Genomic DNA, 17,194 nt, shown 5'->3' with positions numbered 1-17,194 from the left:
AATGCTAACAACACGTGTTAAAATGTGCTGTATTTTTTCACTGTCTATTTTTGACCTGGTATCAGCATATTCAGTATTTTAAAAGAAACAGTAACTTCAGTTTGTCCAGAGTTGCAGTTTTCACTGCCTAGAGCTACCGGACAGTTTGATTTCCCACATTGAACACTCCACCTAACATGGAAAGGATCAAAAAAAGATTGAAATTATATTGTACAGTGCAAAATGTACATAATTTAACTGTTTGTTTCAGTTCATAAAGGGGGAGGGGAAGAGTTTTTCAGGAGAAGGGGCAGGCAACAAGTGTGTAATTGTTGTATTATACTGCACTCATCCAGTTTTATTAAAAAATGCCCATGAAGATGCAGCGTTCGTGATCTGCAAAGATGACAGTCACTACTTTTCAGGCTCCAGTAAGGCAGAAGTCCCCAGCTTTCTCCAGTGGCTTTATCAAGGCTCTGCAGATGTCCCAGAAAACAAGGCTCAAAGGACTGGATGTACTAGTTGAAATGCTTCTTTTCCTTCCTCCCCTCATAACTGTTTTGATCTTAAATTAAGTTTTTGAGGAGGTGAAGTCATACTTTATTTTCTAATGAAAAGCAGATGAGTGACATTAAAAAAAAAAAAAAAAAAAAAAAAAAGAAAGCAAAAAGCTGAAGGTAGTCAAAGAAAGGATTGAATGGAAAAACCACTGTGGAAGACTTAAAATCAGCAATTTAAGCCACTGAGGAATGCACATTGCGTATTCACTGCAAAATACTTGCACTGTCAACACCTACAATGAAAGCTTAGTTTTAAAGAGGACCTTTTCGGGTTGTGTTTCCCCTTGGTTAACAGAACATTTATGCTGATTCTGGTGTTTTATAGAGAGATTAACAAAAAAACCCAACCTAATAGTTGTTTGAGAAAGGTCTGTGGAATAATTTGAACAATATAAATTAACAGCTGCTTCAGCAAGATCTGGCGAGGAAATACTACCGAGGGCAGAAAAAATCTGCTGTTGAACACACTGTTTTTATTCTTCTGTGGGTGGGTTGATATGTATTTCTGGCAGTTTAACTGAGCTGTTATCACGATTTGTACATCTGTTTGTTTGCATCTTTGCTGTTAATTATTGTGTGACACTAAAGTTTGTGTAGTTACTCACTGTTTATAGTTTTTCGGCTTGATAGTAAACATTGTGTGGTGAGCTTCTGTGAAATGCTGCTTCCACTTGGAGAAAATATTCTCAAAAAGCTTGTGCCTAGTTGTGGGAGTTTTTTTTGGACGTGTTTCCTTGTGTATGATTTAAGGCAATTAATAATAAGCATGATATTATGTCAGTAATTTACAGTGTTGAACACTTGTCCGGACAGCTGCATGGGAAGGATCAAATCTTGCTTCCCTAAAATAATATTCAATCAATTTTTCTTTGAGAACTTCTTTACAATTGTCTCTTGAATTTTCTTTGGCAATAATCTCATTTTCTGTCGGTTTTTTCTGTGACAGCTTCTCTATCCTTGTCTTAACTGCAGAAACTTTGATGGCAACGTTGTCTCTCCCGCGAAGCAAACGTGGATAGCTTATTTGGCGTTGGTTTTGTGTAGCTCGAGAGGCCAGTTGGAAGTGGGGTTTCACGTCGTCTCAGTGACGTCCAAAGCCCCCGCATCAGGGCAATCCTTGGTTCGCAGGTGTCACTCCATCACTGACCTCTCTTTCTAGTCCTTAAACTTAAAGAGATCCTCTAGGTGTGGATGACAAAACAAAGGTAAACTGGCTCAACGCCTGTGAGTGTGTAAGGGGCGGGTTTTGCTGTAAAATAGCATCGGGCCTTCGTATTACTCATAGGAAACATGGTAGAAAAATAACATACAATTCACCATAAATCTATCCAGATTGCATTTTACGAGACTTTAAAAACAAACAAAAAAAAAGAAATTATTTTAATCTTCCCCACATACCGTACTGAAACCTCCCTGCTGCCACCCCATAACCACGGGCGGTGGGAGGCAGTCTGCGCCCACACGGTGGCTTTGGAGAGCCAGGGGCTTCAGGCAGCACAGGTTGTCCCTCTTCCCAGGGAAGTGCGTGGAAGGGGTTTTGCTGGGCACTCGCAGGTGGATTTCTGAGTCATCCTGGTGGCACCAGCTGCTGAAAACACCACTCACACTCCTTGGTACCTGCCAGAGCCCAGGAGCCCAGCTGGATGACGGCTTAAGCATTAGAGATGGTAAAACCGTCATGTGGTGCTCAGCAACCTGCAGGCAGCAGTTTTCTTGGTGCTCAGATTGCTGAATATTGAAATTAGTTCGATAGAACAATTTACCGTCAATCTACAAAGCTGTCAGTCTCAGGACCTGTCAAGCTGTGATCCTTTTCTGCTTCTCCTGGGTGCTGCTTCCTTAGGTAAGATGGGATTTGGAAACATAAAAGGAAAATTAAATAGGTTCCTGAAATAGATTGCACTAAATATATTCAGAATCGGTTTTGAAAAATGACACATTAGTGCTGGATATATTAACATCACAATTTTTCCTACTAAGGTTGTTTCAGCCATAAATATTATGCAGCAGTTGGCATACTTTCCTCGCTGAGGTCTTGGCACTGCAAATTCATGAGTATCTTCTTACAGCCCAGTGCACAGGTCTCCCTGAACAGTAGGAAAGCACACTTTCCTTCCGATTAGACCTTCACATAGGGATATGAATGCTGGTGGAAGAATTTTACCGTCAAAATAACTAAGATCTTTTGAAAAGAAAATCCCCTCCTGTAAAGCTGCTCTTTGGGTAATGAGGATCGGGACCTCGAGCTTCGCAGCGATTTGAAACGCCGTGACCCAAGTCGCAGCCTCTCCCTTCACGGTCACCCCTTTTAGCTGCGGTCGGTGGGTGGTGTTCTGGTTTCATTGGTAGCTTTGCTGTCTCTGGCATCCCTTGCTTTTGTGGCCAAGCCTTGCTTTAGACAGCGTTGTCCAACAGTGCAATGATTGCCTGCTTATTCCAGTGTTTAGTTAACCCTGCTTGGGTTGTCCTGGGCTGGGCTTTGGTTGCGTGATTCCTTGGTGTTGGTGTAGCTGATAAGGCAGTGATAAACGTGTTGCCTGTTAAGACAACCTGTTTGTGTTTAAATCATTAAAACTGTCTTGATGTGGGGATCCACGCATGTTGATGTACCAGTAAACGTTTCAATAATTCTGTCACGTAGGAGCTAGAGTGAGGGCTTTCTGTAAAGGAATCAGCCAGAGTTTGTGTGTCTGCTTTTCCGAGCACGCTTTGCTTACCAAAACCATGTCGATATATTTGGGGTGCTATTCTATTTCTGATTATTTCTGGAAAATAAGGTCTAGCTGTGGTAGATAAAAAAGCAAAAACAAACAAGGCAACAACAAGAAAACACCCTGAAAATCCCCCAAAACAGAAAAGCATAACAAACCCCCCCATCCTTATTATAATAATGTTACTTTTAATCACTTTTGCAGTAACGCGGTTGCGGCAAGTTGCTGTGTTTTGACCCGTCTGTCCCTTTGCTTTGATTTCAGGCTGAGGAATCCTGTAAATGCAACGGCTGGAAGAACCCCAACCCGCCTCCCACGCCGCCGCGGGCCGAGCTGCAGCAGGCGGGGGTCAGCCTGGCCGAGCCCTGCCGCAGCTGCAGCCACCCGCTGGGTAAGCCATGGCCCTCCTCACGCCCTGCCCGCGCCAGGGGGTCTCCGCTCCGGTGAGGCCAAAGTCAAGGTGCCGCGCCGAGACCTAGAAGTGGGGGGTTACGATTGGCCCTAAGTGTCGATAATTTAGATTAAAATATAGGGACGTATAATTGGACATCAGTATTGATTGGACATCAATAACATACATTAAAATACATCGGAAATATCCTAAAATGAGTTTTGAAGAAATTGAACTAAGGTACAGCTTCTAGCAGCCGGGACAACTTAAGTTGTTAAAACGCAAAAGCGCTTTTAAGCCACCCATAACAATTTTAGTACTTCGGGTAACGTACGCATTAACCTCACATTGTTTTATCTGTCAGCTGCCTTTGTTACAACGTGAATGACTCTCTCTTGTAGGCTGTATTACGTTTTCTTACTACAGAATAAACTATAAAATATTCTTGGACATTGTTAACGCAGGTACTCTTACCTACAAAAAGAACTGTGCCTTTTCCCTGTCACAGAAAATAACACTGGGCTTGTACAACTTAACCATTGTCTAAGTTATTGTGCAAACAGCTTGCATATCGCGGGAGCAACTGCTCAAAATCCGCTGTTAAATGGGGGTGTGGGGTTTTGTTCGGGTTTTTCTTTTTTTTCCAAGCTATTAATAAATAATGATTTGTTACCCACGTAGCCTGAAAAAGAGTGGTGAATCACTGTATTATTTTGTTACAAATTCATGCTTATCCAAAATAAAAGTTGATGACTTTTTCTGTATACATTAGCAAATACTGAGTAAAAATTGAGCTAAAATAAAATTCAGAATTAATTGAAAAGAAGAGGTCTCTATTTAAATTTTGTTGATGTCTAAAACAGGACAGTGAAGTAAGAAAAAGGAAATCTAAAACCTTCACAATGGATCATATATTTTTTAACTTTTGAAAATAATATTATACTTTGTATGTAATATTTTTTTCATTTTTAATTGGGATTTATTTCTATTTCTGATGTCTTTTCTTTTTATGCTCTCATTACTTTTGATCTATTTCTGAGCATTGCAGGAGATTTTTTTTCCTTTCCTGATATCCCAAATCTCTGGCTTTGCCTGCAGGAGAAGATTAACAAACGCATAGTATCACAGAAAGTTCGGTCGCTTTAGCCAAGTTAGTTTCAACCTTTCATCATGCAGCTTCTCGGTGCCGCCTTTGGTTTTGCAGTTAGGGTAGCTTGTGTTACCTGTCCCTTTCATTCCTGGCCTTTGAAGAAAAAGGTTTTTCTTCTTTCTTTTTTTTTTTTTTTTTCTTTTTTTTTTTATGTCTTATGAGATGTGTCTGTCAGTTCCCTGTTCTCCAGCAGAATTTGTGGATGCCTATATATTTTGTAAAAAAACTCAGCTCTTCTAAAGGCTGAGACTATTTTTATTTTATTTAAAAAAATCTTATATTGCTCATTAGCTAGGGAACCAGGGAAAACCAGTACCAGTGAAACGTACCTTATGGAACAAACTGTATTTTTATTTATTGTTGTTTTTAGAAAAGGTAAAATTTCTTATTCTACCATCTGCAGCTAATGAGGATAATGTTTCATTTGAAGTCAGTGAAATGAGTTGCTGTCTGCTTCCTCATACTACTGGCAAAAATATGTCTTTCAGCGGTATTTTCCAAGATAATTTTCCTATTCATCTCCTCTAAATTAGTGTGTTCTCCTGAATGCCTTTAAAACCAGATTGACCACAAGGTGTGCAGGCTTCAGATTATCATCTGCGCTGCGTTTTCCCTTCCTCAGAGAGCCGTTTAAATAGCGATGTAGAAATTCCAGTACTGGTTAAAGCCATACCTGGTGTGAAATGTAGAATGCTCAGGTTTTTTGACTTTTAAAATTTTATTATTTTTTTCCAAAGGTAATCCTAGACATTAGTCTTTCTTGAGACATCTCTTTTTGGGGGTACGGTTCGATCTTCAAGCCAGGACAGTTTTTTGTTGCATAAATCTGTTTGACTGTGCGTGTTGGCTTATCCTATATATGTTAGTAGTGTTTTTATGTACACACTGATATTGAGATAGGCTGTGGCCACGTTCCTCATGAGTCTGTTTTCTGACTGCTCCTAATTCATACACTCAAGTACTTGCTTACTGAAGTTGCATGACTGAAATAACTAACCTGCTGTTTTTCAGGTCTTCATACCATTGCATTGGCCTTCCTCTTTCTGCTTGCTTTTTTTTTCTGTATGCTGTAGCAACCTATACTTGTGATTTATTTTTTGTAAATTTATTGTTTTGCAAACACAACAGCAGCTGAGGAAGGATGTACCTGTTAGGCAATGCAGATGAGTGGGACTGTGTAACTCTAGTCAAGAGTAACTCAGTATTTGATGTCAGTATACTAAAGCTTTGATTTTAATAAAACATTTACTGTTTTATTAAAGAATTTGGGAATGGGCTGTGAGCATCTGAAGAACGATAGTTTGTTGAGCTGATGTATGAACATTGGTGACTCTATAGTAGATGGTAACCAGTAGCAAATACAGGGCGGTAATACATTTATATTGCTTTTAGATTCACCTTATGTGTAATAATTCTCTAGTTTAATAAAACGTTTAAATTCAGCATTGTTACGGAAACTGTGTGGAAATGGCTTCTTATGCTGATGTTTTATTCATTTGTTAGTTGAGTGCAAGGCTTCTTCAGTATGTTATCAGTTTCTCATGCAATGTTCATCTAGGAGGGAATTTATTACTTTTGCAAGATGAGAACAGACAGCTGGGAATATTAAACTTTCATATCTGGCTCAAGGACAGAAGTGAAATTGTTTTATTCTGCCCAGAATGCTGAATGTTTGTCCTTAAAGAAAGCCCACGATCTCCCTTTCAGTTTTGATCTCAGAACTTAAGACACTGTATTATAAATGTTCATTTACGTGTAAATGATTGCTGAATCTTTCTAACGTTCTGAGCCACGGTGTCCTTTTTACTTGAAGCTGCACAAATGTATTGAATTCAAACGTTTTGGCAGGTGTCGTACCAAACTTTCTGGAACAAACCATCTTTGCTGGGTGGCTAATAAATAGCCACCAAGTTTTCAAGTCAAGTGTTACTTCTCCCCAGTTCCTCTCTCCTAAGGAATCAGATTTATGCTGAAAATTTCCTAGCAGTCCTAGTGACACTGGCATATCTAAGATAATATAATAATTATTTAAGAACTAAATATTAATACAAGTTATTAAAAGATATAAAAAACTAATATGCCCAACCTTTTAAATAATCTTCCTTTCTTGTAGAGGATGTTTTCTTGTTCTTTTAGAGGAAAGTATATGCATTCTGTGTACATTGACCTGGACTAGGTGAATGAAGATCATTGCTTTTTGTAATGCAAATATCTTCTTTCTGGGAATTGACTTTTTGTTTTAAATTGCCTTCTCTCTTCCTGGGGCCAGTTGTTCAAGCCAGCTTGAAATGAATGTCCTGCTTCACACATACAAACCTCAAGCTTTTGAAAATTACAAATGTGGAACTGTATTTACCTTTGGAGATCACAAAAGGGAGTTTGTCACTTGGAAATTATGATACATTGGAAGATGCTTTTTTGTAAACTTCTGAACAAATGAGCAAGTACGATCTTCAAAAGCTTTGTTAATATAGCGTGCACAAAGCTTTGTTTGACTTTACATGGTGTGAAAGACTTAGCCAGTAATGTCCAGTTTAAAACAAAAAGCCTATTTACAGAGCTAATTTTTTTTTTTTTTTAAATCTTCATGGAACAAGATGCTACTTGTATCAATAACTGGATTGCCTAATTTATGGGAATTATGGATTTATTTTCTTCAGTTAAGAAACCTTGTCTCAAAAGCATAGGTCTTGGACAACAATATGTGTAGTTGTTTATGTGTTGCAACATCTTAGTACAGATCGGATTTGTGTGGTCTGATTTAAGTGTTAACAGACACTGTGATTGCAACCAGCCCTCGTTCCTCTGCTGTGGGAATTGACACCCCTGGACTACATTTACAAGTTGCTCTGATGTAACATGTATTTCAGTTACCTGTGATAAGATGTTCTGTTTAAACAGGGTATTACAGGATCCAGTGCCTTTACCATTAGGGCTTAGTTTGAGATATCCTGGGGAATACTTGTGCTATCGGTTCTCTCAGTAAACTTTTTTACAAGTTTGGATTTTTATTTCGTTTAGCTGCTCATGTTTCTCACCTGGAGAATGTGTCCGAAGAAGAAATGAATAGGCTCCTGGGGATTGTATTGGATGTGGAGTATCTGTTCACCTGTGTCCACAAAGAAGAAGATGCAGACACCAAGCAAGTTTATTTCTACCTGTTCAAAGTAAGCTGAACGTGTGTAGTAAGGTTTTTCACTCTCTCACTCATAAGCCAATTTCACTGCCCCTCCTCACACATGTATTGACTTCATCTGGTGAGAGGTTTTCTTTTTTCTAATGAGATGCTCTAGTGTGGGCGAGACGTGGTACTTGCAATGTACTGCACCTTATTCCAAAAGACATCCAGATGGTTCAGGCGCTGACCCCAGGTCCCATCCCTGAACACTGCATGCAGCCACCTGCAAACCTTACTCTCCACTTACACATGGGGAAGAGTCAGTTGACAGAGATGCTGACTGGGCTGCTTAGAGTGCTCAGAGCGGCCTCCTGTACACATTTCAAAGAGTATATATGAAGAAATTCACAGTAAAGCTAAGTAGTTACATGTTTAGATGACTAAGCAAGCAGGTATCTAGCCAGAGGATTTTCAACACTGCTTGCAGTGTGTTGTGCACCTGTGAATTCCATTGACCCTTGGTATGCAAATGTGCTAATTTATACAAATTTGTATATGTTTAACAGCTTTTGAGGAAGTGCATTTTACAGATGGGAAAACCTGTAGTAGAAGGATCTTTGGAAAGTCCCCCATTTGAGAAACCTAGCATTGAACAGGTAAACAACCAACACGTGGGTTTGGTTAATGTGGGTTTTTTCTGATTTGGTGTTTTTTGGGGGGTTTTGTTTGTTTATTGTGCGTTTTGTTTTTTTCCTTTTATTAGTTTTTTTTGGTAAATGTAGGCACTGGTTTTGAAAACATGCTGTGATAGGCAGTTTGCAAAAGTTTCTGTATATTACTTAGGACATTGTAGGAGACTGTAGGAGCCGCCTTCTGTTGCTTCTCCTTTAGTGTTGGTACAATGGTTACATTATTTGATTTCTCTCATCATTCATCTTATGCTTTAATGAAACTGACTTTTTGGTGGTTTTAGAAAATGAAATTAAAATACTGCTTTTATTTGTGGCAGTTCTAATCTTTCTTTGTTTCGGGTGATGAGTAATGCTGTTAAGTTTTGAAATCCAATATTAAAATGACACTTGCCTTCTGTAAATCAGTGAAAATGTTACATTTCAATTCTGTGAGATCATAGCCTTCTCTTTCAAAGGGTACACAACAAAAAACAAAGCCGAAACCAAAGAATAACTGAGGCTTTTGTAACTCTCAGTGGATAAAGAGCATACGACAAATTCAGATTTGTGTTAAGCAAGCTCCTGGGAATGCATTTCTGGCACACAAGTGGGCCCATGAGCTGCAGTGAGACTATGCAGAGGCTCACATGCCTCACTGAAACAGGAGCTCAATGTTTTCCCATTGGTGTATGAATGGATGCTGTATTGTTAAACAGGATTTTTCAAATGTGAAGGCTGTTATGTGTAATAATTATTTCCTTGCACTCCTTAGAATTTAAGAAAATCAAAAAACTTTTCTGCTGAATTTCAGGGAAGTCTTCACCTTAAGTTTTCCTTTAGTTTGAGTATAAACAAAGAATAAGTGTGTGTAATCCCCATGCGCTCCTGGTCCTTAAAATAGACTATTTAAAAGATTTTGTACGATACGATATTTGTCACATTCTTCATACTGTTTGATTTGCTTAAGAAAGTAAAGTTCAGAGATGAAAGGGTAGTTCTTGCAGTTTATTTTGAAATAATTTTCCCTTAAAATAGATGAGTATTTTCAACTCTGTTTTTAGCAGTTCAGCAACTCAATCACACAAAATTATTTGCTAAGCAGCATTATTATAATTTATTTATAATATATATGTATTGCAGCACTTTTAGTCATGCACTTTAACTATATTTGGTAGGGTTTTTTTTTTTAGAGTAGACAGTATACAAAGCGCAATGAAGTGACATACTTGTGAAATACTGGCATTTCTTGAAGAATATGATGTGTAGGCACAAACTTAACTAGAAGTCCACAAGTTCTAGTCCACTATTGAAAAGCGGCTGGAGAGGATTTTTGGTGATAGTCGGTTACAGAGGAAATAAGTCATGCAGCATGATTATCAGCCAAATTGTGCATATATGAGCATATAGAAGGCGGCCCCCTGGATCTTTCTTTATTCCCTGACAAAGTTTTTTTACTTTAAAAAACAAGAAAAACCAAAGAATTTTCCTTCTCTCCCTTTAAGTCAGCTGCTGGAGGTGGATAGAATAAGAATATCTGGATGTATCTGCTGCTGCGTACAAGGGAACCAGCTTGTGGCAGCTACACAAGTAGCTGAGCAAGGAGTTCGTGGTCTCCAGCATTTGTTTTGTTTCCCACATAATGCAAGTTCAGGGTTAATAAAAATAAAGTGAGGAATGTTCAAGGACACTCCTGCAAAAATTATGGCTAAATAATTAATTATCTTTTTCTTCTGTTTTAAGGGTGTCAATAATTTTGTGCAGTACAAATTTAGCCACTTACCCTCAAAGGAAAGGCAAACAATAGTGGAACTGGCTAAAATGTTTCTGAACCGCATTAACTACTGGCACCTGGAGACACCTTCTCAGCGAAGACTAAGATCACCCAATGATGATATTGCAGGGTATAAAGTGAATTATACCAGGTAATGCTGCTTTTGCTTACAAGTCTTGCTTACAAACACGGCATGTACACACTTCAGGAATACACTAGAACCTGTACGCCGTGGATGCACCTTGTGAATTTCTGCAGTTCTGGAGTTTATATGAAAACTCGAGGATTTTCGTGAGGCTGTATCAGAGTTTCACACGCATCCATGTGTTTTTAGAGATGTGCTTTATCAGCCAGGAACACTGAGTAAAGGTCGTGAACACCTGTATCTAACAATGCTTTTGCACGTCCTGTGTTTGCAAAGTTGCTCTCAGGCTTAAGATGTGAGCCTCATGTGAGATCCTTATTTAATATATTAGAAATTCAGGCAATTTGTTATTCAACTTAAAAAAAAAAAAAAGATAACAGTAAGCATTGTGAAGTGTCACAGTTTGAAAGCAAATCATGGAGGATTTGAAAAATTAGAGTAATTTTGTAAGTGCTTTAATGCTAAATGGTGAAATAGATTTTTTTTTTTTATGTTCCTTAAAATGATTGTTCTTGTTATGACCTTTTAATACATTGTCAGAATTCAAAGGGATAACTTATTCACTGGGGGAAGAAGAGCCAGGATGAAAAGCCGGATGTCTTTTAATTCTGCTTTTCTCATAACAATAGTGCAGTGCCTTTTTCCATTAGCACAGTTAAGGTTCCTGCTGGTGCAGGCAACAGTTAACCTGCCGCCTGTGGGCACAGGCAGCAGTTAGCCAAGGTCCCTGTTCTGTCAGCACACCTGCTCCCAGGAACAGTCAGGGACACTTTTCCTGGCTAAGGATGAGCACAGCCTTTTGCCTGCTTTCCTAGTGGCCTTTCCTCTGACAAACCTCAGCTCCGTGAAGGAGAACAGCAAACCCTGCTGTGAGTTGAGACTGTGGCTGGTGATGGAGCAGACTGCGCTGTGTCTGTGTCCCGCGGGGATGCTCTCAGATGACCTGTGCCCTCAAATAACTACCTGGCCTAAAGGACAGATACTGCTAATCCGTGGGGCTCCTAAGACCGTGTTTGATGGGTCTTTGACCTCCATTTGTTTGTGATGCAGATGTCAGATAGCGAGGGTTGGTTGGAGTCAGCTTTTTATTAGGAATCAATAGCTAGCATTGGCTCTAGTTGGTGACTTTTGTTGTTAATCATTTTGTCGCTTGTGGTTTCTCAAACCTTCCTGCCTGCAGTCTCTAAGGTTCCCTCCGACCCCTTCCATCTGATCTAACCTGTCATTGTGAGCTTCTCCCCTCCGCGGTGTCCGAGGCGCTGCCTGGGGTGCAGAGGAAGCCACTGTGCGCCACGGGTGCCTCTTGTGAATTCTTGCAGTCACCGACGTCATTTGAAAACCTGATGATTTGAGTGAAACTATATCAGTTTCACATGCCTCCTTCTGTTTTGAGAGGTGTGCTTTATCAGCCAAGAACAGGGAGTAGAGGTCTGCAAACAGCTGTATCTCACAACTCTTTTGCAATTCTTGTGTTTGCAAAGATTAAGAGACGAGAGTTCGGGAGAGCATTTTGAGCCAGGCTGTACTTCGGGTCTGGATGAGAAAATCCATGCGGGATCCAGCACAGTCTGTTTGCATCCAATTCTTAACATTTTGTTTTCATTTGTTGGAGCTTTCGTAATGGTTGTGGTCTGATTCCGTTAAAGCTACAGATACCATTGAGTGTTCACTTACGTGTAATAAAATTACCAGATATCGTGACCTACATAGTCAGTGTACTCCTGATTTACCTCTTCAGTACCACGATCCCTTTTTCAAGAAGAGTAACACAACAAGCTATATTTTCATTTCTTAATGCAAAACTCACTATGCAGGGAGCTACTGGTAAATGAAAGAGTATTGAGTCAGGGTGTGATGGGAAGAAGCCAGCTGGTGGGAGAGCAGGGTGAGAGTCCAATCGGATTTGGAGGGAGACAGAAGTGTCACCCTTTTTGCATCTATGTGGGAAATGCAGAAGTTTAAAGAGGGGAAAAATGTGCCAGGCTAAGGGTCTTACGAGTTGCGGGCAGGAGACATGGGAAGCTGAATGAATGAGCTGTGGAGAGAATCCCTGACATCGACACGAATTTTATGTGATCTATGATTAGTGTCTGGAAAAAGAGCACTTTGTGGAAACTAGACTGCGGAGAGAAAGAATATACGGAGACTTAGAAGTACTTGGCTGTCATTTCTTTAAAAAACTGGGCAATATAAATGCTGATTAACTCTGTCCAGACTTGATGTGGAACTGATTTATATGGTCATTTAGCTCTCAGCTGCGTTATAAATGATGTAGGTAGTGGTTTTATTGCATTAATTCATGTATTAGATGGTGATAATTATCTGGCTTTTTCCCTTTTACAGGTGGCTTTGTTATTGCAATGTCCCTCAGTTCTGTGACAGTCTACCTCGGTATGAAACCACCCAGGTTTTCGGTAGGACATTGCTTCGCTCTGTTTTTACTGTAATGAGACGGCAGCTGCTGGAGCAGGCCAGGCAAGAAAAAGACAAGCTTCCTCAGGAGAAACGAACACTAATCCTCACCCATTTTCCAAAGTAAGGGGTTGCAACGTGCCTGCATTCCGGGTTTACCAGTAGTGTGCAACTACCTGCAGCTTAAAGTCATTCCTCCTTTTATTCAGTAACAAGTAGATACTGCAGCTTTCTTTTCTGCTGTAGGTTGAACTAGTGTATTTTATGTACACAACCACTTGTTTTGCTTTGTCCTAGGACTTGACTTTACAAAAAGGATTATTCATCTTGCTGGGGGATTGTGCTGATTGCCTATTAGCGTGTATCGTTGATCACTTTCTTCTCTATAGTCCTTGGAAGTAACATAGGTCCAGAGCTCCAAAAACATGCTTACTTCTGCTTTTGTGGTGGAACAGTGAAAAAGGGGGTGTTGTACTGGAGTTCATATACACCTAAGAATTTTGGTTTAATTCAACATTGTAATAGGGAACAAAATAGTCACCCCCATCCCCAGAAGAAATGTGTTAATTTGACAAAGAGGAGGGTAGTCGGTATAAAGCTACATCAGTGAATTCTAAACTCATGAATTTCATATTGAGCCTGTTCCAGTACTGGAATATTGATAATGATCTCTCACAATTAAACAACAATAATTATATTTTGGGGTATGTGAGAGAATGACTTGTTTCAAAACATGCTCACCTTTGACAGTCTTTAATGTCAAACATTTTATGGGGGGTGGTGGTGGTAACAAGATCATTCATGTTTCCTGTTAAAATAGTGTATCACTTCAAAAATATCCTGATTTTGTGAGGGTGGCTTTGCTCTCTAGCCCATATTTTAAACGTCTGTCCCTCCTAACAACAAAGGAACTGAACCAACAGGAGAGCCGGTGGCACTGATGCTGCACAAGCTGCTCTCTGGGGCTAGAGTTGGGTTAGTGCTCAGGGCAATGAAAAGCATGAGCTTTCCAAAGCTGGGTAGAGTCAGGAATTGTTGCTCCTACTATTATTAATAGTGCCTTTTACCACTTTGAAGAATGTAAACTGTCTCTGGGGTAGTCTGTTATGGATACAGGAATGATTGTGTATACCTGGGAATGGGATCATGATCTGGCCCTGAAAGACGTATAAAAAAGGATTTAAGACCGCATTGATACAAGGAGCACGTTTGTGGAGGAAGGAGGTGTGCATATGACCCTGTGTTTCCACTGCATTTTACAGCCTAGATAAGTAATTTGAAAAGCATTATTGTGCACTGCAGTTCCTTTTAATATTCTGCTGGGCAAAAAAAAAGACAGACGAGCACTGTTTGCTGATGGTGAGTGGGAAATACAAATAGCGTTTTAAATCTTTTACGGGCTGTACCTGACTGAAGCATTTGTCTCTCTGCTGGCATTGGGCAGAGCAAACCCTGCGGAGGAGCTGAGGCTCAGAGCATGGAGCCGGTGCCTGGCTGCAGTGTGGGCTCCCAGCTGCCCCAGCCGCTCTTTCCCAGGCAAAGGGAGCACCCACAGGTTGTGTCTGTGTCTGCCTAGGAAATAGTCACCGAGGGGTCTGAACGCAGAGTCTCTCTGCTGCCTGTAAAGGTACCCTGGCTAAAGTGTCATTTGTGCTTCTTCTCCATCACAGATGGTCAAGTGGCTTTTACAAAGTTTTTAGCCGTTACCAGCTGTATAGATAGCAGGAGACACCGCATATTGCTGTGCTTAGGTGTAGATGTCCTATGTATGAAATACGAGAGTAGGACTTGATCCTGAAAATCCTTATCTCGTTCAAGAAAGTCTTACTCAGCAGTGCCGTTGGTTTCAGCTAGACAGTTTCTATACATATCAATGACTCCAGAGAGTAAAAATGTGCCGTGTCAACTTCTGGTCTGAAAACCCCTTTTGTGCAACGTAGGGTAGCTCTTCCTTCTGAAAGGGAATTGATGTATTAGCCCCTGGAAGGCAAGCCTCCTGGATAGTCTGGTCTGTGGAATTTCTCTCACATACAATAATTGCAAGAGAGGTTTAAAAGCATGCTGTTTCTCTAAATGTACCACAGTAAGATGAAAAATACTGTTATGCAAGCACAAAAATGCAATTAAATATTACAGTAGCCCACTTAGAGGAATGAAAATATCTTCCTAAGAGCATTGTTAATAACTAACACTGGGATTTTGTAAATCTGTGAGAGGCAAATAGAAAGTGCATCTGCAAAACACTGGTTTATCAAAACAGACATTTTTGTCATCGTTGTATAACATGGGTACCTTGGCATCTGTCAGTTCATAGCTTTCTTACTAGTGCACAGCTTTTTTCTGTAAAAGTAGCTTGTAACTGTTTCTTTCTGCATTTGCAAATTAGATAAATGTTGCTTACAACCAAAGATCAATTTTCATAGCTGAAAGCACTCTACTGAACTAAAGTTCAGAACTAATGCCTACTCTGACATGTGATTTTGTGTGTGTTTTTATTTTAAAAAAAGGAATTGGCCAACAGCATCTTCTTACTGAATCATGAGATGTTTTTAAATTTAAAAAAGTTGCAAATGCTTATTCTGAAAAAGAACCTGTTTTGAATGATCCTATTAAGTTAATATTTCACCTGGTTTTGTGCCTAGGTTTCTGTCAATGCTGGAAGAAGAAGTGTACAGCCAGAATTCTCCCATCTGGGATCAAGATTTCATGGTGTCTAGTTCCCGAACTGGCCAGCTGGGAATCCAGACAGGTAATTTGCATTTAGTTACGGATAAGGGAGCACCTGAATAAAAGGATAAACCTGTACAAGTGATGAATTCTAAGGAACAAGACTTGGATATGAAGCTTGATAAATAGCAGGCTATACCAAAATCAGTCTGCCTCGAGTAGGCACAGGTGTCTGACGTTCTGGTGCATATAAAGATCTCATTTTGATGATGAAATCCAGCTAATTTAAGGTGCCAGTGGAGCAGGCTGAGTGCTGAGGCAAATTGCCTGAGTATTTAAGCAGCTCAAGCGCACTCAGTGTGGGCACGTGAGGATGGTCAGCGGATAAATGGCTGCGGTGGTTCACCTGCGGGACAGTTGTCCCCTCGCATGAGGACCCGTGCCAATCCTTGGACTCCCTAGCAGTAGGCATGTAGGGACTTTCCACATCAGATGTCCCATTGCCTTTGCACACACGCCTTTTTCTTGGTTTTGTACAGCTTTTCCTTGCTTTGTTTCTTACTCATATGCCTCATTGACTATTTTGCAGCTTTATTCACTCTTCCTCAGTCAGGAAGGTATACTGAGGTATAAGTCATCCCTAAAATTGCAAGGAGACATTGATGATGGTTTTCTTTCAGTTTTCCCTTCTCCTCTTCCTTTCTGCTCAGAAGTATTTTAAATCCATTTATGTAGCAAAGGGGCTGACTTCAATTTTCAGTGTTTTAGGAAGCAAAGACTGGAGGTATTTCGTTCAATATTTTGTAACAATTCAGTATTTTGAACCAATTGTTGATTGTCAGTTGACAAAACCATCGTGTCAGTACTTTTATCTTGTAGTGAATTTCGCAGAGTAGTAGGGAAATTCTAGTGTGTCAGGCTTTTTTTGTAAGGAATTCCTGGTCTGCACCATAAGCTGGTGAATTATGCCTTAGGCGCAAGTTTATTGGAACTCTAAAATCTTTTTTCTCTCGGAGTTCCTTCTATCGTGTACATTTCTGCAGGGCTTCATTTTAATGTGCACTTCTTAAGCACTGTGTTCTTGGCATGAATATGGCACAAAAGAGCTGTTGCTGGTGATGACACCAGAATAAAGGCATGCAACAAGAAAGACTGCAGGTGTCCAGACTATGAGCTGTCGCCTCAACCCCCCACCTGCCTGCCAAAAGTACTGACGCAAATGAAGACTGGATGATTTGGGATGAGTGTTTTGTTTGGGTTTGTTTTTTTATTTAAATATTAGAGAGAGGGATGTTAGCCTGTGGCTTTTTAAAATAATAATTTCATCCTCTTAACTGGTGCAACAGCTTCTCGCTTTATTGAGTTTGATTTGTCCAGCCACTCTTTGGACACTGTTAAAGTGGACACCTGAAGCTGAATGATGAGATTTTGCTTTTCAATAGACCCCTACAAAAAGCCTTTTCATGAGGCTGAGCGCCAGCAGGCTTGGCAGGTATGTGAAGGAAGTTTGTTTTCTTAGCTTGTGCTCAACACTGCAGAATAGTAAAGCCTGATATTTGTAATGAAGTAAAACTAACTCTGTGATCCAGCATTAATACAGTCCCTTGTTAGGTAGAAGT

The 17,194-nt window shown here is 40.0% G+C and overlaps 1 protein-coding gene across 1 annotated transcript in view; it reads left to right on the top strand.

Moving 5' to 3' along the window:
• The window catches only part of KAT2B (lysine acetyltransferase 2B), a 44,897-nt gene that overhangs the window by 4,987 nt on the left and 22,716 nt on the right, over positions 1-17,194 (top strand). Inside the window, exons 2-7 of the mRNA XM_074150172.1 lie at positions 3,515-3,641; positions 7,813-7,958; positions 8,476-8,565; positions 10,321-10,502; positions 12,840-13,031; positions 15,551-15,657. Coding sequence (XP_074006273.1) covers positions 3,515-3,641; positions 7,813-7,958; positions 8,476-8,565; positions 10,321-10,502; positions 12,840-13,031; positions 15,551-15,657 — 844 coding nt within the window. The remainder of the gene's footprint in view (positions 1-3,514; positions 3,642-7,812; positions 7,959-8,475; positions 8,566-10,320; positions 10,503-12,839; positions 13,032-15,550; positions 15,658-17,194) is intronic.

Source organism: Numenius arquata, chromosome 7 (assembly GCF_964106895.1).
Source record: "Numenius arquata chromosome 7, bNumArq3.hap1.1, whole genome shotgun sequence".
NCBI lineage: Eukaryota > Metazoa > Chordata > Aves > Charadriiformes > Scolopacidae > Numenius > Numenius arquata.
Note: the sequence above shows the minus strand (reverse complement) of the source record. Positions and strands in the feature narration are given on the sequence as shown.